Below are 21,930 nucleotides of genomic sequence, written 5' to 3'. Positions count from 1 at the left end.
TGTTCTAATTTTTGAGAATAGCAACAGAGAACTTGTTTGTTTACAGCAAAATGTTGTCTTGCAGAGGAAAACATATGCGCGTTCTTGGGCTAAGCAAAACAGTTCAGAGAAGATTTCGACATGAATTTAAAAATCACCATCAGCGGAACAATTAATTAAAAGATGGTAAACAGTTTCGAGAGGCCGGAATATGTTTTGCGTAAACGAGGTGCAGGTAGGCTAAGCGTCACTCATAAAAATGTTTCCGCATTCAAGATGTATTTGTGCGAAGTCCCAGTAAATCCATTCGCCATGCCAACTGTAAACAAGAATTCCCAGGTCGATTGTTCATAAAGTTATTCACGAACGGTTGAAACTGAAAATATATAATATAATAATTCTTGTAAATCGTAGATTTTTCAATAAATAAAACCTATTGATAGAGTCATTCGTCACAGCATCGAAGAATTCAAAAAGTGGAATCACCATAGAAACCGCTACTCTAACTTCGCAAGTGCTTAATGACGTCTGGAGAGAAATCGAGAACATAATATTCTCCGAACAACTAATGGTGCTGAAGTTGAAATGCATTAATATAAAATCCTTTTAAGTGTTAAATAAAATTCAGACAATATTTTCCCCTATCTCTTATTCTGTATTATTTAAAATTATCCATTCAATAAATTATGGTTTGGTTTGGTTTGGTTTATTTAATTACGGCAAAGCACACTAGGGCTACCTGCCTAAGGGATGCCTTCGTTGAGGACTTTCTAAGTAAAACTGGCTCGTATACACGTTACACATGGGGAAAACCACGAAAACGCCATGCAGCCAGCCCGTTCGCGAGGTCAATAAATTATGGACAACATATATTACAAAAGTTCCAAATTTATCATCCAGTTATTTTTAATTTTTACACCCTGTACTCCCTCGAATGCATAAATTTAATTCTTTTATTTTAAATAATTTATAAAATTATTTAAAATAAAAGAATTCGAAACATTTCAAAAGAATACGTAAATTAGTTGTCGAGAAGAAGTTAGAATAGATATAAGTAGAGCTTTCTAACTGTAACTGAGAGTTATTTATATTCTTAATTTCATCTGCCCTACAAATTTCCGAGTTTTCAGCGCCGCTGAATTCTGGAAGTTTGATCCAGGTTCAATTCCGGACAAACGGATTGGCTGCATGGCTAAGTTTCGTGGTTTTGTCCACATGTATAGGAGTCAGTTCTCCTTAAACAGCCATAACGAACAAGTTTCTTTTAGAAAGTTCTCCACTACCTTATGCAGATACCAATTGCTTGCTCTGACATAATCCACCAACCAACCACAGGTGTCAGCTCCACAATGGCTGCCCTTCCCTCAGACAGACAGTTTTTGTGCGATTTGCCATATTAGAATAACCAACTAAGTGGTTTCATTTGGTCTCTTTTAATATTACTTTTCTACTTCCTAATCTGAAGCTCACTGCAGGCTAGTGAAAATAATCTTTTTCTCTGTCATTTATACATTTTACTGTTCTTAATTTTTATGTTGTATTTGTATTGGTTTAAACCCTGAGTAGCACGGCCGGCATTATTCAAGCAAGATATCTTTTTTTATTATATTTATTAGCTTGCAATTTAATTTTGCTTCTTCACTCTCTTTAATGATGTAAATGTATTATAATGAATTCAAGTTTATAGAGACTAAAATATTTCATTATACAAATTTAGCTTATACATGCTGTTTAATTACGGATCTTCATGAGCAGATTCAAAAAGCCGTATATGCCTTCAAGCAATTTCGAGAAAAAGATACTGGAAACTTCTCGGTGACCTGGCGAAATCTATATAAGAAAAGAGAGAGCATCCGTTCGCAGTTTACCCGATTTGGGCTCACATGACATATCTCCATCACCAAGCATCCATAGAAACCCAAATTCAGTGAGCCAGAAAAGGTCACGTTGGTAACACGATATTCGCGGCATAAATGAACAATGGAACGAACTGTTCTCAATTTAGTGCAGAGTTGATCTCAGAGTACTGAGAATTCTCCGTGAGCGCTTTGATTTTAGATGCGCTTTGCGTTATACGTTGTGTTAAACAGTCTTAGTAATCTGAAGTAGTAACTACTAATTCTGCCGATGCCATGCTGAAAAGAGCTGTACGTGTACTTCTGTGAAAGTTTCCAGAACTGTAGAACTGTTTCATTTGGGTTAGTACTGTGTCTTATCACTGACGCTTGGCTTTCCAGACTTGTTTCTTGTAAGAAAATAAATTTTACCAAGCTGTCATCCGTTATATGTGCATTCAGTCCATTAAAAACCCGTATGTAAGTAACAATATTCAAAACATTATTTTCTGTCATGTAGTTCGTAAACTGCATGAACGTTTATTTGTTGTACCAAAGTGCAAATGAAGCAAATGATACAGATTCAATACTTTATCTGCCCAACGCTGAACAAAATTTCCACTAATGTTCCAGGGAATAGATAGCTAGAATTTCGACTCACGTGCTGAAATTCTTGTAGCCAGACGGCTAAGAGGGTGTTTTCGTAGCTTCCCTCCATGTGTAAACGTGAATTCGAATTATTTCTCATCAGAAAGTCCAACAAAAGTCATCCTTCTCATTATGCTATTAGGTAGAATGTGCTAAGAGTGTTTTGCTATAATCTAACAAAAACATATTTAGGAAATTCTATTTTACTTGTATACGTTTGTAAACAGAACAGTTCATAGAAACAGTTAAGCGAATGTTTTTGTTTTAATTTTTCATCGAATACTTAAAATCGTAATCATAATATTCCACTGGTGAAATCCCATTCATTTAGATAATTGTTAACCATAATATATCGAAAACGTCATTATCAACTAAATTATACTTCAGTTCACTTACACTACAATTTCAATCATTTACTAAATTAATTTAAGAGCAACTAAGATCACTTCATTCATTCAAAAACCTCACAAACACCAGAGAAGAAATATTCATAAACAATCAAATCAGTTCCTCTAAAGAAAATTCAATCAATTTAAATACAATCCTGGGACCTAAAAAAAGCATTACAATTTAAAGTGCGTTGTGAAACCCATTGACTTAAAAATATCAACAATACTCCGAGTTAAAACTCGAAGTTTCTTAAAAGCCTGCCGGCTCAAACAAATGGAGTGGCTTAACAGACCCAAGTAAAGTAACACAAAATAGCAAACTAAACATATAATAAATCAAACACATTTATTAATTCTCAAGTAAATACAGATAGCTAGAATAACTAATCAGTATTCTACAAAATTAACTTTAAGAGGTAAAATAACACATATGTCAATCCAAAAATTACACTCATATTAACAGTGAGCATACTATATTTTTTAAAACATTCCATAACTCACAACTTAAATGGTTGAACAGATTCTCTAATCATTCGTTTTTACAGATACATTAAAATAACTTGACGTTACTTAAATCTTCTAATAAATTACCATCATTTAATTATTTTTTTCACTTTGTTTACAAGTATATTAATATAACTCATCATTACTTAATTCCTGATTTTAATATAATTTATAATTACTAGTCCAGTTTAAATAGAAAGACAGAAAAAAATCATCACTCACAGATTTTTCCGAAACATTCCGGGAGTGCCCAAATTCGTACTCAAAGAGGAAGTCTATTTCCTTGAGACAACAACGTAAAAAAAAAAAAAAAAAAAAAAAAAAAAAAAAACAGGTAAACTATCACTCGCGCGTTGAACGTTGAAGTCCATTCTGTACACCAATTGTTGGAAAGAGCTGAAGACCTTTTTTTTACACCTAACTGCCGGAAAGGTGTGAAAATCATTCATCTAACTTCTGTTGCTTGAGATTGTCAACATTTCCTGTGGATAAGTAGATAGTAGTCCGACGCTCGTCTTGCGTATTTCTGTTGACCTACGAGGAAGCGCCAACTAAACCCACACGTATTACAGCCGGATACTTAATCTATCCCCATTCACATTTAGTAAACATTTATTTACATTAGGAACCGCCGCAGCCACCATGAACCAACCCTTCTATCAGGAACGCTTCAATAAGTCAGGATCCGCTTTGAAAAAAAAAATTCTGGAATTCATCCGGGTCAGGAAGAGCTGGATACTCAGGAAGAACACTTGCATCTGGAATACTTCGAGAATGCCTATCACTCTCGGGAAAAGATAATGAAAAGAAGAGGCGAAGCTATGTTTTTGTGTAGAGCTCTTGTCATCGCGCAAACGAAAAATTCTCATTAAGCAAAGGCTAAGAGAAACGTGGCCCCAAACCGCTCTCGCAACTCGCAACAGAATAAACCCTGCAGCCTGGTAAACGTCCCACGAACCTTTTTAAAGAAACTTCACCACTCTAAAACTCGATTCCGTCTCACTTCAACACCCTTACAATTTCCGAAGAAAACTCGGTTTCTCCACCCACTAGAATTTATAAGCCCAAAATTTCCGCATAAAATTAAGTTTAACCAACCGGAGAATTTCTCTTTTTATTTAGCTGAAAACTTCACCCTATCAAACGAATCAGAATAGAGACGTTCTACAAAGAAACGGTTGACCAGCTGCATCCAGAAACTAAACCATCAGAAACTAAAATTCGACCCCTCCAACTAACAAGCGGAAAAACTAGAGATAAGAATCAAATTGCGCCCCTAAGAATGAAACGACAGAATGCTCTCGTCCGGAAGAAACTGGTGTATTCAACCTCTTGCAGTATTCATAAAAGAAAAAGTACAGCATGACGCCAGCAAGACATGCGAAACAACACTACTATACTGCCTTCTGTTCTTCTGTTATCGTGAAAGCTATTCTCACAGATGCCATTTCTTTCCAAAAAATGCTCCCTATTTTGGTCAGAAAATCGAACCGTTGAAAATATAACTATATTTTAACACCTACTAATATATATTCCACTACGCTTTTTAAAATTTCAAATTTAAATCAAATACAAATAAAAATACTTAAATAACAAGAACAGAAATGAAAATTCACGACACAACAAAACTATACCTGTTCTGACGTGACAGGCACTTTCTTCAGCTTAGCCAAGGCGCACATGGTTTCCGCGTCGTTTCGAAGGTCACTTTGGCAGCCGCAAAGAATGATGGGTATGTTCTGACTATGTTGACGGATTTCGGGATACCACTGTAAAATACAGGTAGTAACTAGAATTTAAGTCTTTTATATAATACTTGAATTCAAATAAAAAAGTAAAACTAAGCAAATTATTTTTTTCTTGATTAATTTTCAAGATTTCGTCACTGTAAGAATAATAATCAGGTTTGATTATTTATCTGAATTATCTGGAAGGTTTATTAATCTGCATAAAATTCTTAATTTTGAAATGGAAATAATATTAGCATTTTTTTAAATATAGGCAGGAATATAATGTCAAAAATAAATTGCTCGCATTAATAAAATACTTTTGCTTATCAAATTTTGCTGAGAACTAATATTTTTTAAACACATAGGCCACAATCTGTATCTTTACTTCGAATTTAGTCCAGCTGCGACAGGAATTCGAGAAACCTTTAACCATCTAAAAACATGCACTACTTTACTATTCTTTTTTATTCACCTAAGTCAAGCCCTCCGTAATACTGCATTCCCATTGATGTTACATATAATATATTTAACAATATGGTATAGCACATGACATGAATTAGATCATCATTCTAAAAACGCAATTCATAGCTTTATTGAATTATTGTTCTTTCAAGTAAATTTGCTATTGGCGCTTAGCCAATGGAAAAACTAACTGATTATTATATTGCTTACCCAAGTAATACTGCACTGATTACTACCTGAAGTAAGTGCCCGAAGAAGGTATTTTTGTGCTACGGATAGACAGAATCTCCTCTTAGTACAAAAATACAAAGGTCTTTTATGTAATGTTAGAACAAGTAAAAAGGTTAAGTACTTATTGCATGTTTGGCAGTCCATTAAGCACAGGGCCTCGGGAGGTTCTTATCTTACTCTTTCTTTTATTTTCTGAAATGACAAGCTCTTGTACGGCTGGAAATACAGTATTTCTTCTCTTACCAAACTATAATATCAATACCTACTTCCAGAAATAAGTTAAATTCTTTCAGGCCAGTTCCTACCTATATTTTATTCAGATGCATTTCATTGACGGATAATTGCACCTGAGGGGAATTATGAGATATTTCGTATTATCAGTTGAAATGTCAAATAGCAAAGGACTTCTGTATTTTTCAACATCGCAGATAACTTAGATGTATAACCTTCCTTGTAAAAAGGAAAGAATACAGAAGAAATATCATTCACTACTGAAAGAATACCCCATCCGGCAAGACATCCCAGTACGCCGCTCAACAGCTTTTTTTCGTTTTTGCACACATAAAATAACTAAGACATTAACTTCGTTGTTGCAAATAACTGCTGTAATCTATATTTTAGTCAAGTAATCATTAGAAAACTGACCACAACACTGTATCATCGAAAATGCAAGGGGTACACATATATAACTTGCTCGTTCTGGCAAATCTTCTCAAGCTCCAACGCTAAAGAAATACTGCCCCTGAAAATGCGTCATGTTCATAAAAAGCTGCTGTGGAATAGTAACACCTATATACTCCACGGTAAAGCACTGATATCTTTATATGTTCTCAATTATCATTTTCTCTGTTTTCAGCTTCCCGTAACTTCCAATTTGAATTTTAAAGATGTCATCGCGAAACGATGTTTTTGTCTGTAGAGGCCCATCTACATGAGGAGAGAAAATTTCTCACTGACTCAGTCTTCCTCACAGACATGTAGGCTGACAGCATTTCGCCTACACAGTTCGATGCTGCTCTGAGCTCTAGCCATTCAGGTTTCTATATTAAAAGACCCTTCGTTAATAATTTAAAGCAGAGATAAATCATAATTTCTTATTTAAATGCTATAGCTGCCTTAAATTTAGAAAATTAGATTACAGAAGTACCCCTATGTCCGCGAATAATTCGTTTCAGAGCATAACACGGATGTGTGAAACGACTGATAACAGCAAACGCTGTGTAGAATAAGAAATCCATAGAAAACGTATTCATTCCGGCGAAGTTTCATTGATAAATCTGACACCTAGGAAATTACTATATAATAATAATAAAATATACTGACACTATATCACGTCATACATTATATTTTTAATACAACAGTATAAAATTTACTTTACAAAGGTTTTCTTTGCACATTATTGGAAATGCCACTTTCCCTTAAGCTTAGAAGCACTAGTAACAACACTGCTTTTATGTTTGAAAACAATTATAACGCAATTAAAAAATATGAAAATGAGAGCTGCGACTAAATGTCGCTAATGAGAAAAAAAGAGAGATTGTTAGAACCGGAAGTAAGAGAACTTTAGCCGGAAAATCTGCGTACTTGAAGAAGGGCAAGGACGAGTATATTTTGACCACAGATAGCCGTAATCTCTTATTTACACTTGTATTGCCTTCATGGAGGGAAAATAAATTAAGATTGTAAGGTGTATCTTAATTTTAGACCAGTTATTTAAGCTAAAACTCTTTCCTTGTCTCTTTTAGCTTTTTACTTACAATTCCTTACCAGAATGAGTTTTTAGAATCGTGTTAATGCAAATGAGTAGTAGAGAGTATTTAAGTCGAAGTTCTGACTTCGACAGAGAGAGCTAGATTTCCTGAATAGCGCCCGTTCTTGCCTTTTGGCTACATCTCTCTAAGCTGTTACTACTCTCGGCCGTATTACGTTGCCTTGATAGCTTCGCTAGCTAATTTAATATTACGGCCCAACTAGTTTTAGAACTGTGTTAGCTTCGGCTAAATTTCTTTAATTAGTCATTAGTTAGTTTTTATTTCTCATATTTTTCAGTTTAAGCTCAAGTGGAGGCTTTAATGTACTTCCTGAGAAGGGTATTTATTATCCAATAATCTTTTAAATAAAAATCAATTTGGTTTTATGCCGAGTAAAAGTACTACCCAGGCTATAGATTTCTGACATCCTTCGAAATAGAAGAAATGATAAACATACTGCGATTTATCCTTAGATGTAAAGAGCGCTTAATAAATTAAAAGAGCAATTTATCCTTAGATGTAAGAGTCCATTAATCTATTATGATCAGACTAAATCTATTATGCTTTTATTAACCTTTTTTATTACTATCTGACTGGCGTATACTTGATGCAAGGCATTCATTAGGAGAGGCCTAATCAATTGGTCTTTTATACATTTCATAGCCCAAAACGTGCTCAGAATACACGATATGAGATAGACCAATGCTATATCTTTGCAAAGGAAAAGAAGAACAAACGCATACATATAAACAATCTTCATATGGAGACTTATCTACATTCTTGTTCCGGGCAAGCAGCCAGCGTCTGCTAACCGCACTGTCCAAGGCCATTGCATTTATTATTTCATAATAAAATTAAAAAAAAAAAAAAATCTGAAATGTTTCAGATTTTAAATTACGTCCAAAGGGGCGTTTTTTAACATTTTGTGTGTTACCTTTCTTTATTAAATATCATGTTCCTCACACTTAAACCATAAGATCCAGTGCAACAGCAATATCGCAAAATAGTTTTAAAACGAGCATATCTTTAGAATTTCCGATACAGAGACTCACGCGCTGGAGATAAAAATTTTTTTTCTGCACAACGTTGCCATTGCTCGCTTTGAAATCCTTGAGTTTGTTAATCAAAAATTCGTCAAAGTTTTAAAAAATAGGAAATCGATCATAAAACAAATTTCAAATTTCAAATTTGGTCTTCCACATGCTCATATTCGTTGGAGGATTACGTTATTCAAAATTCGATGACTCTATGTACCGTTGTTTTATCACAATACGAGAAATATACATACATTTATGCAGATTTTTCATTATTTAATTTCTTCAAATATAATGCAGGACTCTAACATTTTGTGGCAACAGTTTGAAAAGTGAACCGACATTTATGAGTCCGACGCAAAATGCCAAAACGAAACTAATAGTCCTTCGGGATTCAAATCCCTTTGGACTAAAAAAACTGTTGGTTTCAGTGATTCATACAGACCTTATTTATTGTGTTATCCAATGTGTCGGGGCCACCAATTGTAAAGCAAAGGAGGAAGACGCTGGCATCTTTGTAAGCAAGTGGTCTAACTGTGTCGTACGCAGAAGTACCTAAAATGAGAAGACAAAATATATAATTTGATGAAAATGTTGAAAAAAACATGCACTTTGTTATTTAGATAAATAATCTTGCTAACTGTTCAGCGATTTAATTAAATCCACCCTACTTGATATATTGCTTTATGAGTTTCTCACAGAGAATAATAAAACTACATTTAAAAGCAAATGGATAAGTAGACACAAGGACAGAATAATTCAAAAAGATTACATGGTTAAATAACCCCTAAATATTTGCTGGTAGACCCGAATTAAATTTAAAAACGCCGCACAAGGTTTCAAGATTTAGTTCATTTTGGTCATGTACTTCACATACATTTTACCAAAAATACATGAAGCTTAAATTTACGGATGTACCCTCCAAAGGCAGACTTCCAATGAGTAACCTGTTTATGATCTTACTGCAGATATTTGAGGAAGGGAAGAGAAGTTTCTGTAATAAACGAAACTTTTTTTTTCGTAAGCGGCTGGGAATGCCGAATTCATCGATCCTAGGCAATTTCTCCCCAAGACTATTGCCTAAGGCTTACCACTGGGAGTAGACCGACATTGCACTCTAAAAAGGAGGAAAGTCGAAATATACACACAGCCAATGTTTTCACGATAATCGAATAAATATAATTCGTTTTCGGCTAGCATTCAGTCTCCTCTAACCACTATGCCGTACAGGACAACGTGACACGGGAAGTACTGCCCCTGTAAAAATGAAAACCTATAAATATGACAAAGTAAAGAAAGAAACCCTAAACGGCACATTCAGAAAATGCTAAAGAAAAATTATAATCCCCACAAGCGTTCCCTATGGGAATCATTAGTGCTGTGCCGTAGAAAAAGTAACCTTTCACCTTCCGATCATAAAGCATAGCGATTTGCCATTGATTACCGTAAACTTAACACATTACTAATGGACGTTACAGCCCAGCGTGGTGAAAAAATGTATTAGTGATAATAATTATTAGTTAGTTTTATTATTAAGACTTGCTGCGGTAAATTACGAGGAACTGGAGTTCTGAAACCCCCCATCCCCAGGGAGGGTAGCAGTTGTGACGTTCAGATATATGCACACCTCGGACTTCCAGGTGCTTAATGAGAACTATCTGTTTGTCAGCGACAGAATGGACAGTAGACCTATGGAAGAAAGGTGCAGCGGAAAACCCCTTGGTGTGGTTTCCAGACATAAAGGACTAATTATTTTCTTTCCAGGTTTTAACAAAACGAGGAGAGAGCTTTGTGTAAAAAGATTTTGATGCTGTAAACGAGAGAAAGCAGACGCATCCTAGCGTCATTCTTTTGTAGCGTCCTTGCTCAACATGACTCCGGATTCCTGTCTTGTGGTGGGGTGAATTGCGCGGGAAAAAGGGGCTGATGCTTTTTCAGGGTGAAAGTGGCGGAGGAGGCATGACGTGTGAATTTGGTTTGAATTACTGAGGGAAATAGTGAAAATTTTTGTACTGTTTTATTCCTGGCGTTAAAGCGGGGTGATTCTCCCCGATTTTTGTAGGAATGTTGTGTCGGTACGGATTAAAAACGGAATGAAGCTCTTTAAGAACTCTCTTGCCTCTTAATTACATTGTTTATCATTTGGCAACTACTACTCGGCAGTTTCGGTAATTATGGACTTTATCACTTAGTTTCCTCCTCGACATTTTATTTAGATGTACCTGCTCCTTATGACTTGCAGCTTTTGCAGACTCTGTTAGACTTAACTAAAGTTAATTTCAAGTGCTGCTCCCGGTGTGGTTTTTCGTGAAGAAACGCCCATATAGGTTACGTAATGCTCATCATGAGGTTGTAGTCTAGTTCCTGCCAGTATTAAACATGAAGCATTGCGGCCGATCTTCTCCTCCAATTTTGCTACCAAATCAAATGCAGTGGTGCGGGCTCCGATTTTTCTGATCTTTATTTAGCCTCATTTGCTCCGGGAAGAAAGGAATTACTCATGGATACCGGCGCAGAATTCAGCGATTCCTGAGATAGCCTTCAAGGCTCCTCCGGCTCTTATCTTCCGAGATCCTCGTGTTCGTTGTTCCTGTCCCGTTCGTCGGCTTATTACTTTCTTGTACGAAGTAAAACGGAAATATTGTAATCGCGAAAAATTTCAGGCATCATATTTCAACGCAAATAACCATTTTCACCGCTATGGAATGCAATTTAACGATGTTTTTGCGTGACATCTGCACGCAAGGACAGAATAAAGTACTCTTTTCCCCCAAAAAAAATTGTAAAACTAATTTAAAATGAATTCGAAAGAGAATTTTTCGTGGCGTCTGTGTGTACGTAAGTATCTCGCATAACTCAAAAACTAGTAGCCTCAGAACGCTGAAATTCTGTATATAAGACTGCTATAAACATGTAGATGTGCACCTCGTATTTTGGTTGCTATCGGCCGCACCAAAAGTATATAATATGTGTATATATATAAATCCGCTCTACTATTCGGCTCATTGATCTCAGATTCTTTATTCGTATATGTTTGTAAATTGCGCATTTTTTGCTTTAAAATAATGATTAAATTATGTTGTTCTTATCTTCCGGTTAAGGTTTTTATGAGTAAATCTGTATGCAGTATTTTTAGAATTATCAACAAATTTAAAAGTTGTTTAAGTGCCGCTAAGCCTAAAATTTTTTGCCATGCGGGCCATTGCTTGTTTACATTTGAAACACAGCAGAATAGTAGATTTGTTGCCAATCTAGTGAAAGTAAGCTTCGCAACAACAAAGATAACGCCTTCTTTTATTATTGCCAATTAAATCATGCTTAATCCATTCTGGAATTTATTCGAGGAAATAAGTGTTTAAGATAGTGTAACGTTTAAGACACGTGGTAACGATTAGATAATTTCTAAGATGATATAATGTTTTTGCATTCTGAGATAAAAAAATGAATGAAATGTAACGCGGTTAAGTGAACCTAAGGCCAGAGTGTCGCCATGGTAAACAAATATAGTAAATTTTAAAGAGTGCATTTATCCTAGTATGCTTTATGCGCTATCGACGAAGTAGATTTAATTCACTCGAATAAGTTTAAATGAAATGCGTATAATTTAATAAGACAAAATGCGTATAATTTAATAAGACAAAATGCGTATAATTTAATAAGACAAAATGCGTATAATTTAATATTCCGTACAAGGAAGTCATGTGGTGCACACATCAGATTTTTTCATTTTGTGATATCAGAACTTGGATTTAAGTTTTCCTCTGTTTATCTTCAGAAGTAAGTTTCCTGATTTCTACTGGATGCCTAGTGGAAGTGGATTGGCAGCGGTCTCTCGAACCCAAGGACTATACACATATGTCATAATATTGGATTTTCCTCAAATAATGTACTTATGAACTCCTTGTAAGTTCAGAAGTTTAAGCATACTTAGTTCAAATGTTGGTTGTTTTAAAACAGGTCTAAGCAGATAACTCGGTAATAGATTACTAGCTTAATTGAAAGAGAAATATATTGAATAATTTAAAAATTTGAAGGAAATCACTTACTTAAAGTTTTAAGAAAAAGTTCTTAAAATAAAGCCAGGATTAATTTCTGATTCGGTGCTTGCATCACAGTAAATGCGAAATGTCATAAGTCAAGAAAGGACTTTATTTTTTTGGTTTGAGATTAACTTAATCCGTGCAACATTTTTATTTGTTTTTTGAGGAAATAAGAAAGGAAAAGTGTTGTTAGTCGTATGAAAGCAGATTTAGTGAATAGTTAACTCTTAACGTAGTTTTAAAATTAAGAACTCATGTCATTTTTTAATTATATAAAGGTGATTTTCCCCGCCTTCTTAGCATGCTTTCATGGTATAATAGTCAGTAAACTCGGCGCGTATTCGAGAGTTCCGTGGTTCGAGTCCCGGCAAAGGCATTGCTCATTTTCATGACTCCTGCTTCGAAATAGCCTGATGTATGTACAGTGGCCCCCGAATTAAAAAAAAAAAAAAAAAAAAAAGTAGTGGATTATGACTCTCTGCCACCAGGATTTGGCGATTGGGTCCCCTAATTCCCAGTCGCCCTTTAAAAGGGGGAGTATATAAGGTATTTCTTCCGCCTTCTTAGCATGCCTTCGTGGTGTAATGGCTCACCAGCGGCTGAGCGGTAAAGACGCTGAACACTGGTAGTTCGGTCCGAGGTTCGAATCCCGCGAACGGGCTGGCTGCATGGGCGTTTTAGTGGTTTTCCCCATGCATAACGTATATACGAGCCAGTTCCCTTAGAAAGTCCTCCACGAAGGCATCCCTCCCTTTACGCAGATAGCCCTCGTTTGCTTTGCCATAATTAAATAATCCAATTCAATCCAATCGTGGTGTAATGGTCAGCACATTTTGTGCGTATTCGAGAGGTTACATTGTTGAGAGGTTCGTGGTTCAAGTCCCGGCGAGGGCATTGCTCATTTTTCATGACTCCTATTCCGAAATAATGTGATTTAATAATGTAATCATCTACAGTTTTGCTTCCATACCTCTTGCAATCATAGTGATTGTTCTTTTTTTTTTTTTTTTTAAACACAACGCAATTAGGATTCTATAAGATTTTCAGGATACCGGTTTTATTGAAGTGAGATGACTTCTAAGTAAGAGATAAGGTTAAATCCTCTGAGCGATTCTTTACAGGTTATACCTACTAGAACCCTTGTCTCGTGACAAATATTTCAGAGTACCTTCACGTTTTCTCCTTAAGGATTTTATTGTTTTGGCAACATCAAAACTTCAACTACACAACGATGTTGCCGTAAATACGGTATATAACATTTCGAAATGGGTAGAGATAGTTCTCCTCTAAAGATCCTCTGCAAAATTTGTTTGTGATTCCTTTTTAAATAATATATATTAAAATATGCGGGCTTCACTAAAAATAAACTGAGTAATATGAAGGAATTTGTGAGTCAAATTTTTTAAAACTTATGTGCAGGGCTTGATATACGGCATTTAAAGATGGTTTCGTATCGTCAGCAAACTAATCTAACTGTGCGAGTAAATAAAAATATAGTTAATATTATTCGAAGTTAAAGAAAATTTACTATAGTCACTGGCTCAAGTTGTCAATGTTGTCAAGTTCTATAGGGCTCAATGATTCACTCTATGTATTCGTGAGAATTATGTGAATCTTTGTTAAACACATACAGTGGTTACGAGAATTCTACATAAACAGACGATGGCAGTTCTACCACCATAGATATCCCTAATATTAAGTCCCAGCTTCTCTTCATATAAATGCATGTCGAAAGTCAATGCTTAGGTCAAATCTGGTTCGACAATGAAGAGACTTTGAACTACTGTAGTTAGACATAAAGCTGCTCTTCTTTGAAACATACCAGACGCCCTGTCATGTATGAAGAAGTGAGCAGAACTTTAACAGTGATTGTTTTGAAATACAATGTGTGCTAGAATAATGCCAATATGCTCTACATGAGAATCCCCGTAAACTTCGCACAGCAGGGCTTTAATGGACATTCGTGGTGATCCAGATTGATACTGTTTGATTATAATATCAGTATAGTTCAAACGATCTGGTACGCATATCGTCCAGTCTAATGATAAGTCATAGAAAAACCTATGTTTTGCACTCATAGCGCTTTATATGCATTTGAGTAGTATCTTATTGTGACCATTTCTCAATTTACATCCCCCCTTACTTCTGCGTCATGGCTAACAGAAATTTAATCCTTCTGCTTTAATCTATCCATAACAGACTTGTGGTATTAGAACAGAGAGTCTGTTTACTGTAGAGTAAATTGGCTGCCAAGTTGCGTGGCAAAAATCAGAAGCACTGGTTCCACTCCATAGCGTATATATTATCAAAGTTCCAATCACCTACGTTCAAACGGACTCGAATATCTAAATAGCAATCGAGTTTATACCTTAAAATTAAGCAATCGCTTTTTTCAAAATTTACATAGGTTCACATATACAAGTTATTCAAAATTTATCAGTCGTTCCCCGACATTACAATATTTCTAGTTTCCAAACGATAAACAATTGAGTTAGACGTAAGCGATTTAGAAAACCATGTAAGCGGTGCGATGTATTTTCGTTATAAAGTAAGCAATTCAGAATCGAAAGCTGTTGTTGTTATTTAATAAAAAAAACTTTTTGAAACCTGAATCTTAATCTAGTCTTGCTATACGCTAAGTGATATACGTACAACAGTGCATGTCAGCCAAGGCGCATGATTATTGTCTTGAATACTTCCGTTTTCTATTTCCATGGCTCATGTGATTTGAAATATATAGCCGACGATACGTTTTCTAATGTCTGCTGTATTGTCCACCATGGATGATATTATTCCAAATAACAATTTAAACGTTTTATAATAAACTATTAGAAAACAGACATATTTTTTCATAGAAGTAAAACGATTAATGAATTTTCTCGGATTCGAATTCTTAGATTCTCAAATCTATCAAGTCTTTCTAATCTCGAATAACTTCAATGTTTTAAATAAAAATAAAAAAAAAAGAATAAAAAAGAAAGTGTAAAAAAACTGCTTAGTATTATAATTTTACTAATAAAAGCTTAATTAGAAATCTGCGTTTAATTGAAAATAAATCTGAAAATATAATTTTTAATACACTTATACTTGTTAAGAAGATAAAAATGAATTTTAGAAAACAATGTTCATAATTAAAACTTTTCAAGCTTGAGCTTTATTTCTTTAACACAGTTAGGCAAAGAAGAAGTACAAGATTAGATATCTGTCACTGAGTAGCTCACATTGGAGGCAAACGGCAGACTTCAGATTTAAAGATAACACATTGGCATGGAATGTTGGAACACTCGGAACTTATTTCTAAAAGGGCCATTCAAACTACAGTTTATCTGAACTAGCGGAGTTGACTAGCTCTTCCATATATCAAGTTCAGATTTTTCAACTCATTCCGCTGTGAGGAAAAACTGGTTTTGTAACTGCATCAGCTATGTCTCCGTTAGCTTAGATAAAGACCAATGTGTACGGCTCTTAAGAGGCTATTTTTGTCTAAAAAACGATTTGAGACAAAGTTTCAAATGTTTTTAGTTGCTTGAAAATTCCTGTAAATTTCGATAGATGTCATGCTTGAAACATTTAATACTGAAATTCGTAATCAGGTGATATTACCAATACGCATACCATGAAATTTTTATTCTCATGTATTTTTCTGTAGCTTTCTCGTAATTGAGCAAACAGCAAACAGCCAGCAGAAGAGACAGATCTACAACTAAAGTTAAGAGTCGTCCGCCATAATTTCTGTAGGGTGTTAGCACCTAAGTTAATTTTTAGTCGCTGTTGCTAGTATATTTTGTAGGATTTTGAGTTAAAAGCAATTATACCTCTAGTTGTTTGTTCGTTATCCTTGTTTCTCGACACTAAATTACTCTGCGTAAAATGGATCAGTAGAAAAATCGAATAGTGTATTTAAACAAATGCTACACCATATAACTCGCACAAATCTTGTTAATTGGGGCTGAAATATTCCCTGTCTACTTTTTGAGTACAGCAAAGTTCCAAACTGAATTACATGTATACTCCATTTAGTTTATGTACAGTCGTGAAGCTAGAGATTAGTTAGAGGTCAGGATCGTGAACCCAGAAGTCCCTAGAGGTTATCGCAAACGAAGATCTAGCAAGACAGTCTGTCAGCTGAATTTTGGAATAATTTTTGATAACTTCTGCAGGGTGTTAACACCTGAGTCTAAGCCGGTGAGGCTGGCAAAGTTTTCTGGGATTCTGAGATAACCCCTGCATTAAAAGCCTTTAAACCTATGGTTGTTCTTTAAACTATATTAGATTAAAAGTTGTAAATATTCCATCAAATATAAGTCATGTAAATAGTCAGTAACTTGATTAAAAGAGAATTATCCTTGGATGTAATACTTTCGCCATCCTGTCACCTATACAGTTGTCGTTTTGATTCGAAATCAGAGTTCGTTTTATGTACAATATATTTCACTTTATGAACACATACAGTTAAATGCGATTATTTACATGTAGATTATTTACAAATTTCTACTGAAAAATGTAGAGTTTAGTATAAAGATAACGTTGCAGACTTATTTTGCATAACAAATTTATTTTAGGTTTTCCTGTTCTCAACTTCTCAAACTTCCCCTCACATTCTCTCGCCAGGATGTAAATTTAAGGTTAAGTGAAGTGCTATTTAAACGTGTGATTATCTCAGTTTATTCAGAGCGTGTTTCGCTAAAAAAATTTAAAGCTCTGATTTACAGACTAAATCATATTCTTCAGTCTGGTATTTTGTGATCCCTAGAGACGTCTTACTAATGCAATCATTTCAGTTCTACAAGTAAAAAGAAATAAATTCATGTCTTCCCTTGAAAATCAAAAATATTTCTTTCTGTGCCTTAAAAATTTGATAGCACAGCTGTTTTCTTTGGCGAGTACTGAAAATGCGAAAAGATATATTTTAGGTATATACTCATCTATATTTATATATGTAAAATAAACTCATGTGACTAAAATATAACTTCATCCATCTAGTCATTTTGACGTAGGTTTTCTCAGGATTTAATCTAGTATAAAATGTATTGAGCACTGACACTATTTTTAAGTTTTAGATAAACGGTATTTCAAGCAAATTTTATAATATTTTGGCTACAATTTGGAATTATTAATATAAATATATAGTGATAAAATGCTTCCAAAAATATTTCATTTTAGTATAGCAAATAAATTTGGTGTTCTTCTGAAAAATTTCGCATCCCGTGATACTCTGTAATAACTGAAGATGAATGCAAAAACATTTTTAAAGCACTCATTTTTTACTTCCTTGTGCAAAGTAAAGGAAGCTTTGTAATCACGAAAAATTTTCCCATTTTCATATTTCAGCGAAAATATCCATTTTGACCGGTATCGAATGCAATTTAACGATGTTTTTGCGTGACATCTGTACGTAAGGACAGAATAAAGGACTCTTTTTTCCCAAACGAATTATAAAACTTATTTAAAATAGTTTCAGAAGAGATTTTTCTCGTACGTATGTATGTATGTATCTCGCATAACTCAAAAACGAGTAGCTTCAGCAAGTTGAAATTTTATGTATAGCACTGCTATAACATATAGTTGTGCACTCCCTTTTTGGAACCAAAAGTATATATACAATATACATACACTTTGTTACTCGGCTCCGTAAACTCAACTTTTTAATTCTTATATGTTAGTAAATTGCGCATTTTTTGCTTTAAAAATAATTGAATTATGTAGTTCGTATCTTCCAGTTAACGTTTTATGCCTTTAGTTAATCTGCAAAGTTGTAGAATTATTAACAATTTAAAAGTTTTTTAAGTTCGGCTAAGCCTTCAGAAATTTCAACAAAGCTTAATTTAAAAACTTTTTTGCATATCTGTATTAATTCAACATTGTTTTACGAGTTTTTTTAAAGTGAGCTATATCTGTGACAAATTGTATAGAAGAGTGAATTTATTTTAATATTGAAATTCTTTAGCATTTTCTGGCCCTGCGTTAGCGTTCACTTTTTACTACAGACATGAATTTTGAATCTATATGAATTTTTACTTTAAATAGATCCCATTTTTACATGCATAATCTGATTTCTTTGCCCATTAATTTTCAGATGCTGTGTTCGAGTTTATATGCAATTTTATTACTTATTTGTTTACATGTCGCACAACGTTCGTTCGCAAACTCGTTTATATCCACGGAAAATATTGATAAGTTTTGAAACCAGAACTTGTAAAGCTTTTATGGCGTTAAAACGGAAAACATGCTAAAGAAATGAAGAAGAGAAAGTTTTCTGTAATAAATCTAAAATTTCAATTTTAAGACTCTTTGAAGTGCTAGTAATCTTACTGACCAACTGCAGAACGTCATAACAAAATTAATCCAGGGTTTCAATTTAGGAAAATCTTTACTAGTGAGATTCTTTTAAACTGTATATTATTTATCTGTTTATTGTTTCTTTAATTTCAGAAATTAAAATCGTCGAAGGAGATTAATGTTTTTACGTAAAATTCTTCGATGTGTTTTTATAAAAAGTATTCCCAATTTCATTACAAATGTTCTGTTCACTATGTTTTTTCATATAGTGGTATTTTTTTTTGCATATAATTATACAATAATTTTATGTACTGTAAACCGCAATTAAATAATTCTTGTGGTATGAGTCCGTTCTTATTATTTATGTATTATGTGCAAAAAATTCAGAGTTAACTCAAATGTTAAACTAGAGAAACAAAATTCGGAAAGACGTGATATACTGACATATGCAGACATACTGACACAGATTGATATAGTAACATACCGACTCAGAAAACTCACATACAGAAAAAATTCAGAAAGATGTATACTGTCACATACTGCATTATTATATTAAAAAATTACCTCTTATAACATGCTGATATATACTCACAAATGTTGATATATATTGATGCTAAGTAACATATGGGCATATATTAAAGCACATTGACATACTAGTATGTACTGACATATACGAAGATTATTTTATTTATATATAAGAGTACTTTAAAAATAAAATAGTCTGATAAGATGCAACCTTGATTAAATAAATCTTTCGTGAGTTTTTATTATTTGGTTTATTATAAGCAAACAATTTAGGTTTAACATAAAAATTAGAACAGAAGGAATATAAACAAAACACAGAAAGATATGATTTATATTCTGAAACATTATCTAATCTGCACAACAGTTCATCCCGAGTTATGTATTTTAACAAAATAAAACTTTTGAATTTAATATAATGCTCTTTGCGTTCATGAAAATTATCATTTGGGCCTATTGTGCAAAACATATTTAAAGCAATATTACTCAGTTAGACTTTTATAAAACACTTAATGTCTGCCTTCATGCAGTGTCTGAAAAGCAGAGGTTGAAACTGTTTGACAACTATGCGTGAAAATTATGGACATATTTAAATTTTATAGATTAGTTAGAATTTTAAAAAGTAATATAAAAATTTAAAAAAATTAAAGTGATTTTATTGTTTTTAAATCGCTTATTTTATTAAAAGCAAACTGATTAAACTTGAAAGGTTCATCCAAATGATAACACTCTGAGAATTGGGTATGTTCAAGTTTAAGAGTGTTTAAGATCACAATTTTAGCTCAATGTAACAAAAACCAAAGACAGTGGATGTTAGTTTCATGCCAGAGTTTTGTAATGAAACGTCATCGTCAACAAAATTTAGAATGACTATGCGAATAACGTTTCTAAATGCAATAAAAATACCATTTAAAGCTACAATTTGCAATGATTGTGAAGCACAGTACCTTGAAAGATTTTCATTTGATGCATGAAATAACGTGTATATTTTTAACTTCATTTTATATTAGTCTTATAACTATTACGTGTGTGTGAGATTATAGCAAAGCCTCGAGGGCTATCTGCCTAATGAGAGGAATGCCTTCGTGGGGGACTTTCTAAGGGAAACTGGCTCGTATACACGTTACACATGGGGAAAACCACGAAAACGCCCATGCAGCCAGCCCGTTCGCGGGATTCGAACCTCGGACCGAACTACCAGTGTTCAGCGACTTTACCGCTCGGCCGCTGGTGGGCTCAGTGTTTATGAGGCGTGCCAAAAAATAAATGGGTAAAAAAGAAGTAAGTTATCAATCTGTTAGTTATCAATCTGTATATTGTAAGTTATTTCTCAGCAAGAAAATTCTTGAAGTAATATTTGACATGACGAGGGAAATCACATTACGTAATAAAGTTTCACGATCGTATATAAAAATGGAAAACTAAACGATATTCCTTCTTTTTTTTTTTTTTTTTTTTTTTTTTTTTTTTTGTGCGTCTGGATAGGAAAAGAAGCATAGGGTATATGGTAACGAAAGGAATTTGAAACTTAAAATAATGTTTTGTGCGTTGAGAAGGAAATATATTTCAAAAGCAGTCCTGTTACGCAAGAATTTTCGATCATAAGCATAAAATTATTCAAGCGCTATCGTACACAGGATTATGAAAACCATTCTGCGAGGATACATCCATCTAAAGCCTGCATTTTTATGGATATGAAGTATCATGTATTGATGTCATTTCTTGAGAAAAACATGATGCGTGTATTAAGTTGAGAAGATCTTAAATACTGTCTGAAAAGGGAAGAGTCAGGAAAGCAAAAAGAAGGTAGGACAATAATGCTGTTTAAAAGTGCAGTACCTTGTTCTTGAGTAGTTGATGTGATTCTGTCTGGAAGAGAGAGACAGTATTCAGAGATATGTGAATAGTTTGGAATAAATGCCAGTGAACAAAATATGTAAAAAAACTTTTAAATAACACGGGTTTCAATAAAATGCACTAAGTGCAAAAAATACTCTTTTAGCCCTCATAATATTTTTGGGCTTATAAATGAAAATAAAATCGTGACACTGGAGAATTTAAATAAAAATTGTCAAAGAGAATTTCAAGAAATAGAAATTAATGATTCTTGTACGTGTCATTTTTATATGATCACTTCTATGTTTCCCTAAAATTTCGTTAATTTCTTTATACAATTCATGCATGAGAGCTACAGAATTTTAATTTTAGCCGCACATGATGAGTATCATATAAACCCAATAATCACGTTTTAGTCCAAAAGGAGCTATTAGTCTCGAAATGAGATTTTGAGTAGAATCACAATAAATGTGTCGTTTCACTTTTCATTCGAGTGTCCCGCGATTCGGCAAAATTTAAGATATATTATTATTATTAAAATATTCGTTTCGTATTTTTGAATCAGATTGATTTAAATAATGAAAATTCATTTATATCATGATCTATGTAATTAAAAATATTCAATATTTACACGGCGGTTATATATATGTTTTGATATTTATTTCGTATTTTATAAAACCTTAATGACTT

The 21,930-nt window shown here is 33.8% G+C and overlaps 1 protein-coding gene across 1 annotated transcript in view; it reads right to left on the bottom strand.

The window, feature by feature from the left end:
* Nucleotides 1-21,930, bottom strand: part of LOC118185065 (ras-like GTP-binding protein Rho1) — a 724,791-nt gene that overhangs the window by 31,573 nt on the left and 671,288 nt on the right. Inside the window, exons 4-5 of the mRNA XM_085818447.1 lie at nt 9,009-9,118; nt 4,990-5,124 (exon numbers count right to left, since the gene is read on the bottom strand). Coding sequence (XP_085674573.1) covers nt 4,990-5,124; nt 9,009-9,118 — 245 coding nt within the window. The remainder of the gene's footprint in view (nt 1-4,989; nt 5,125-9,008; nt 9,119-21,930) is intronic.

This window comes from Stegodyphus dumicola, chromosome 6 (genome assembly GCF_044657685.1).
Source record: "Stegodyphus dumicola isolate Sdum_Otavi_A_Nest chromosome 6, ASM4465768v1".
Lineage (NCBI taxonomy): Eukaryota > Metazoa > Arthropoda > Arachnida > Araneae > Eresidae > Stegodyphus > Stegodyphus dumicola.
The sequence above is the reverse complement of the archived record's forward strand: the minus strand, read 5'-3'. Positions and strand labels throughout refer to the sequence as shown.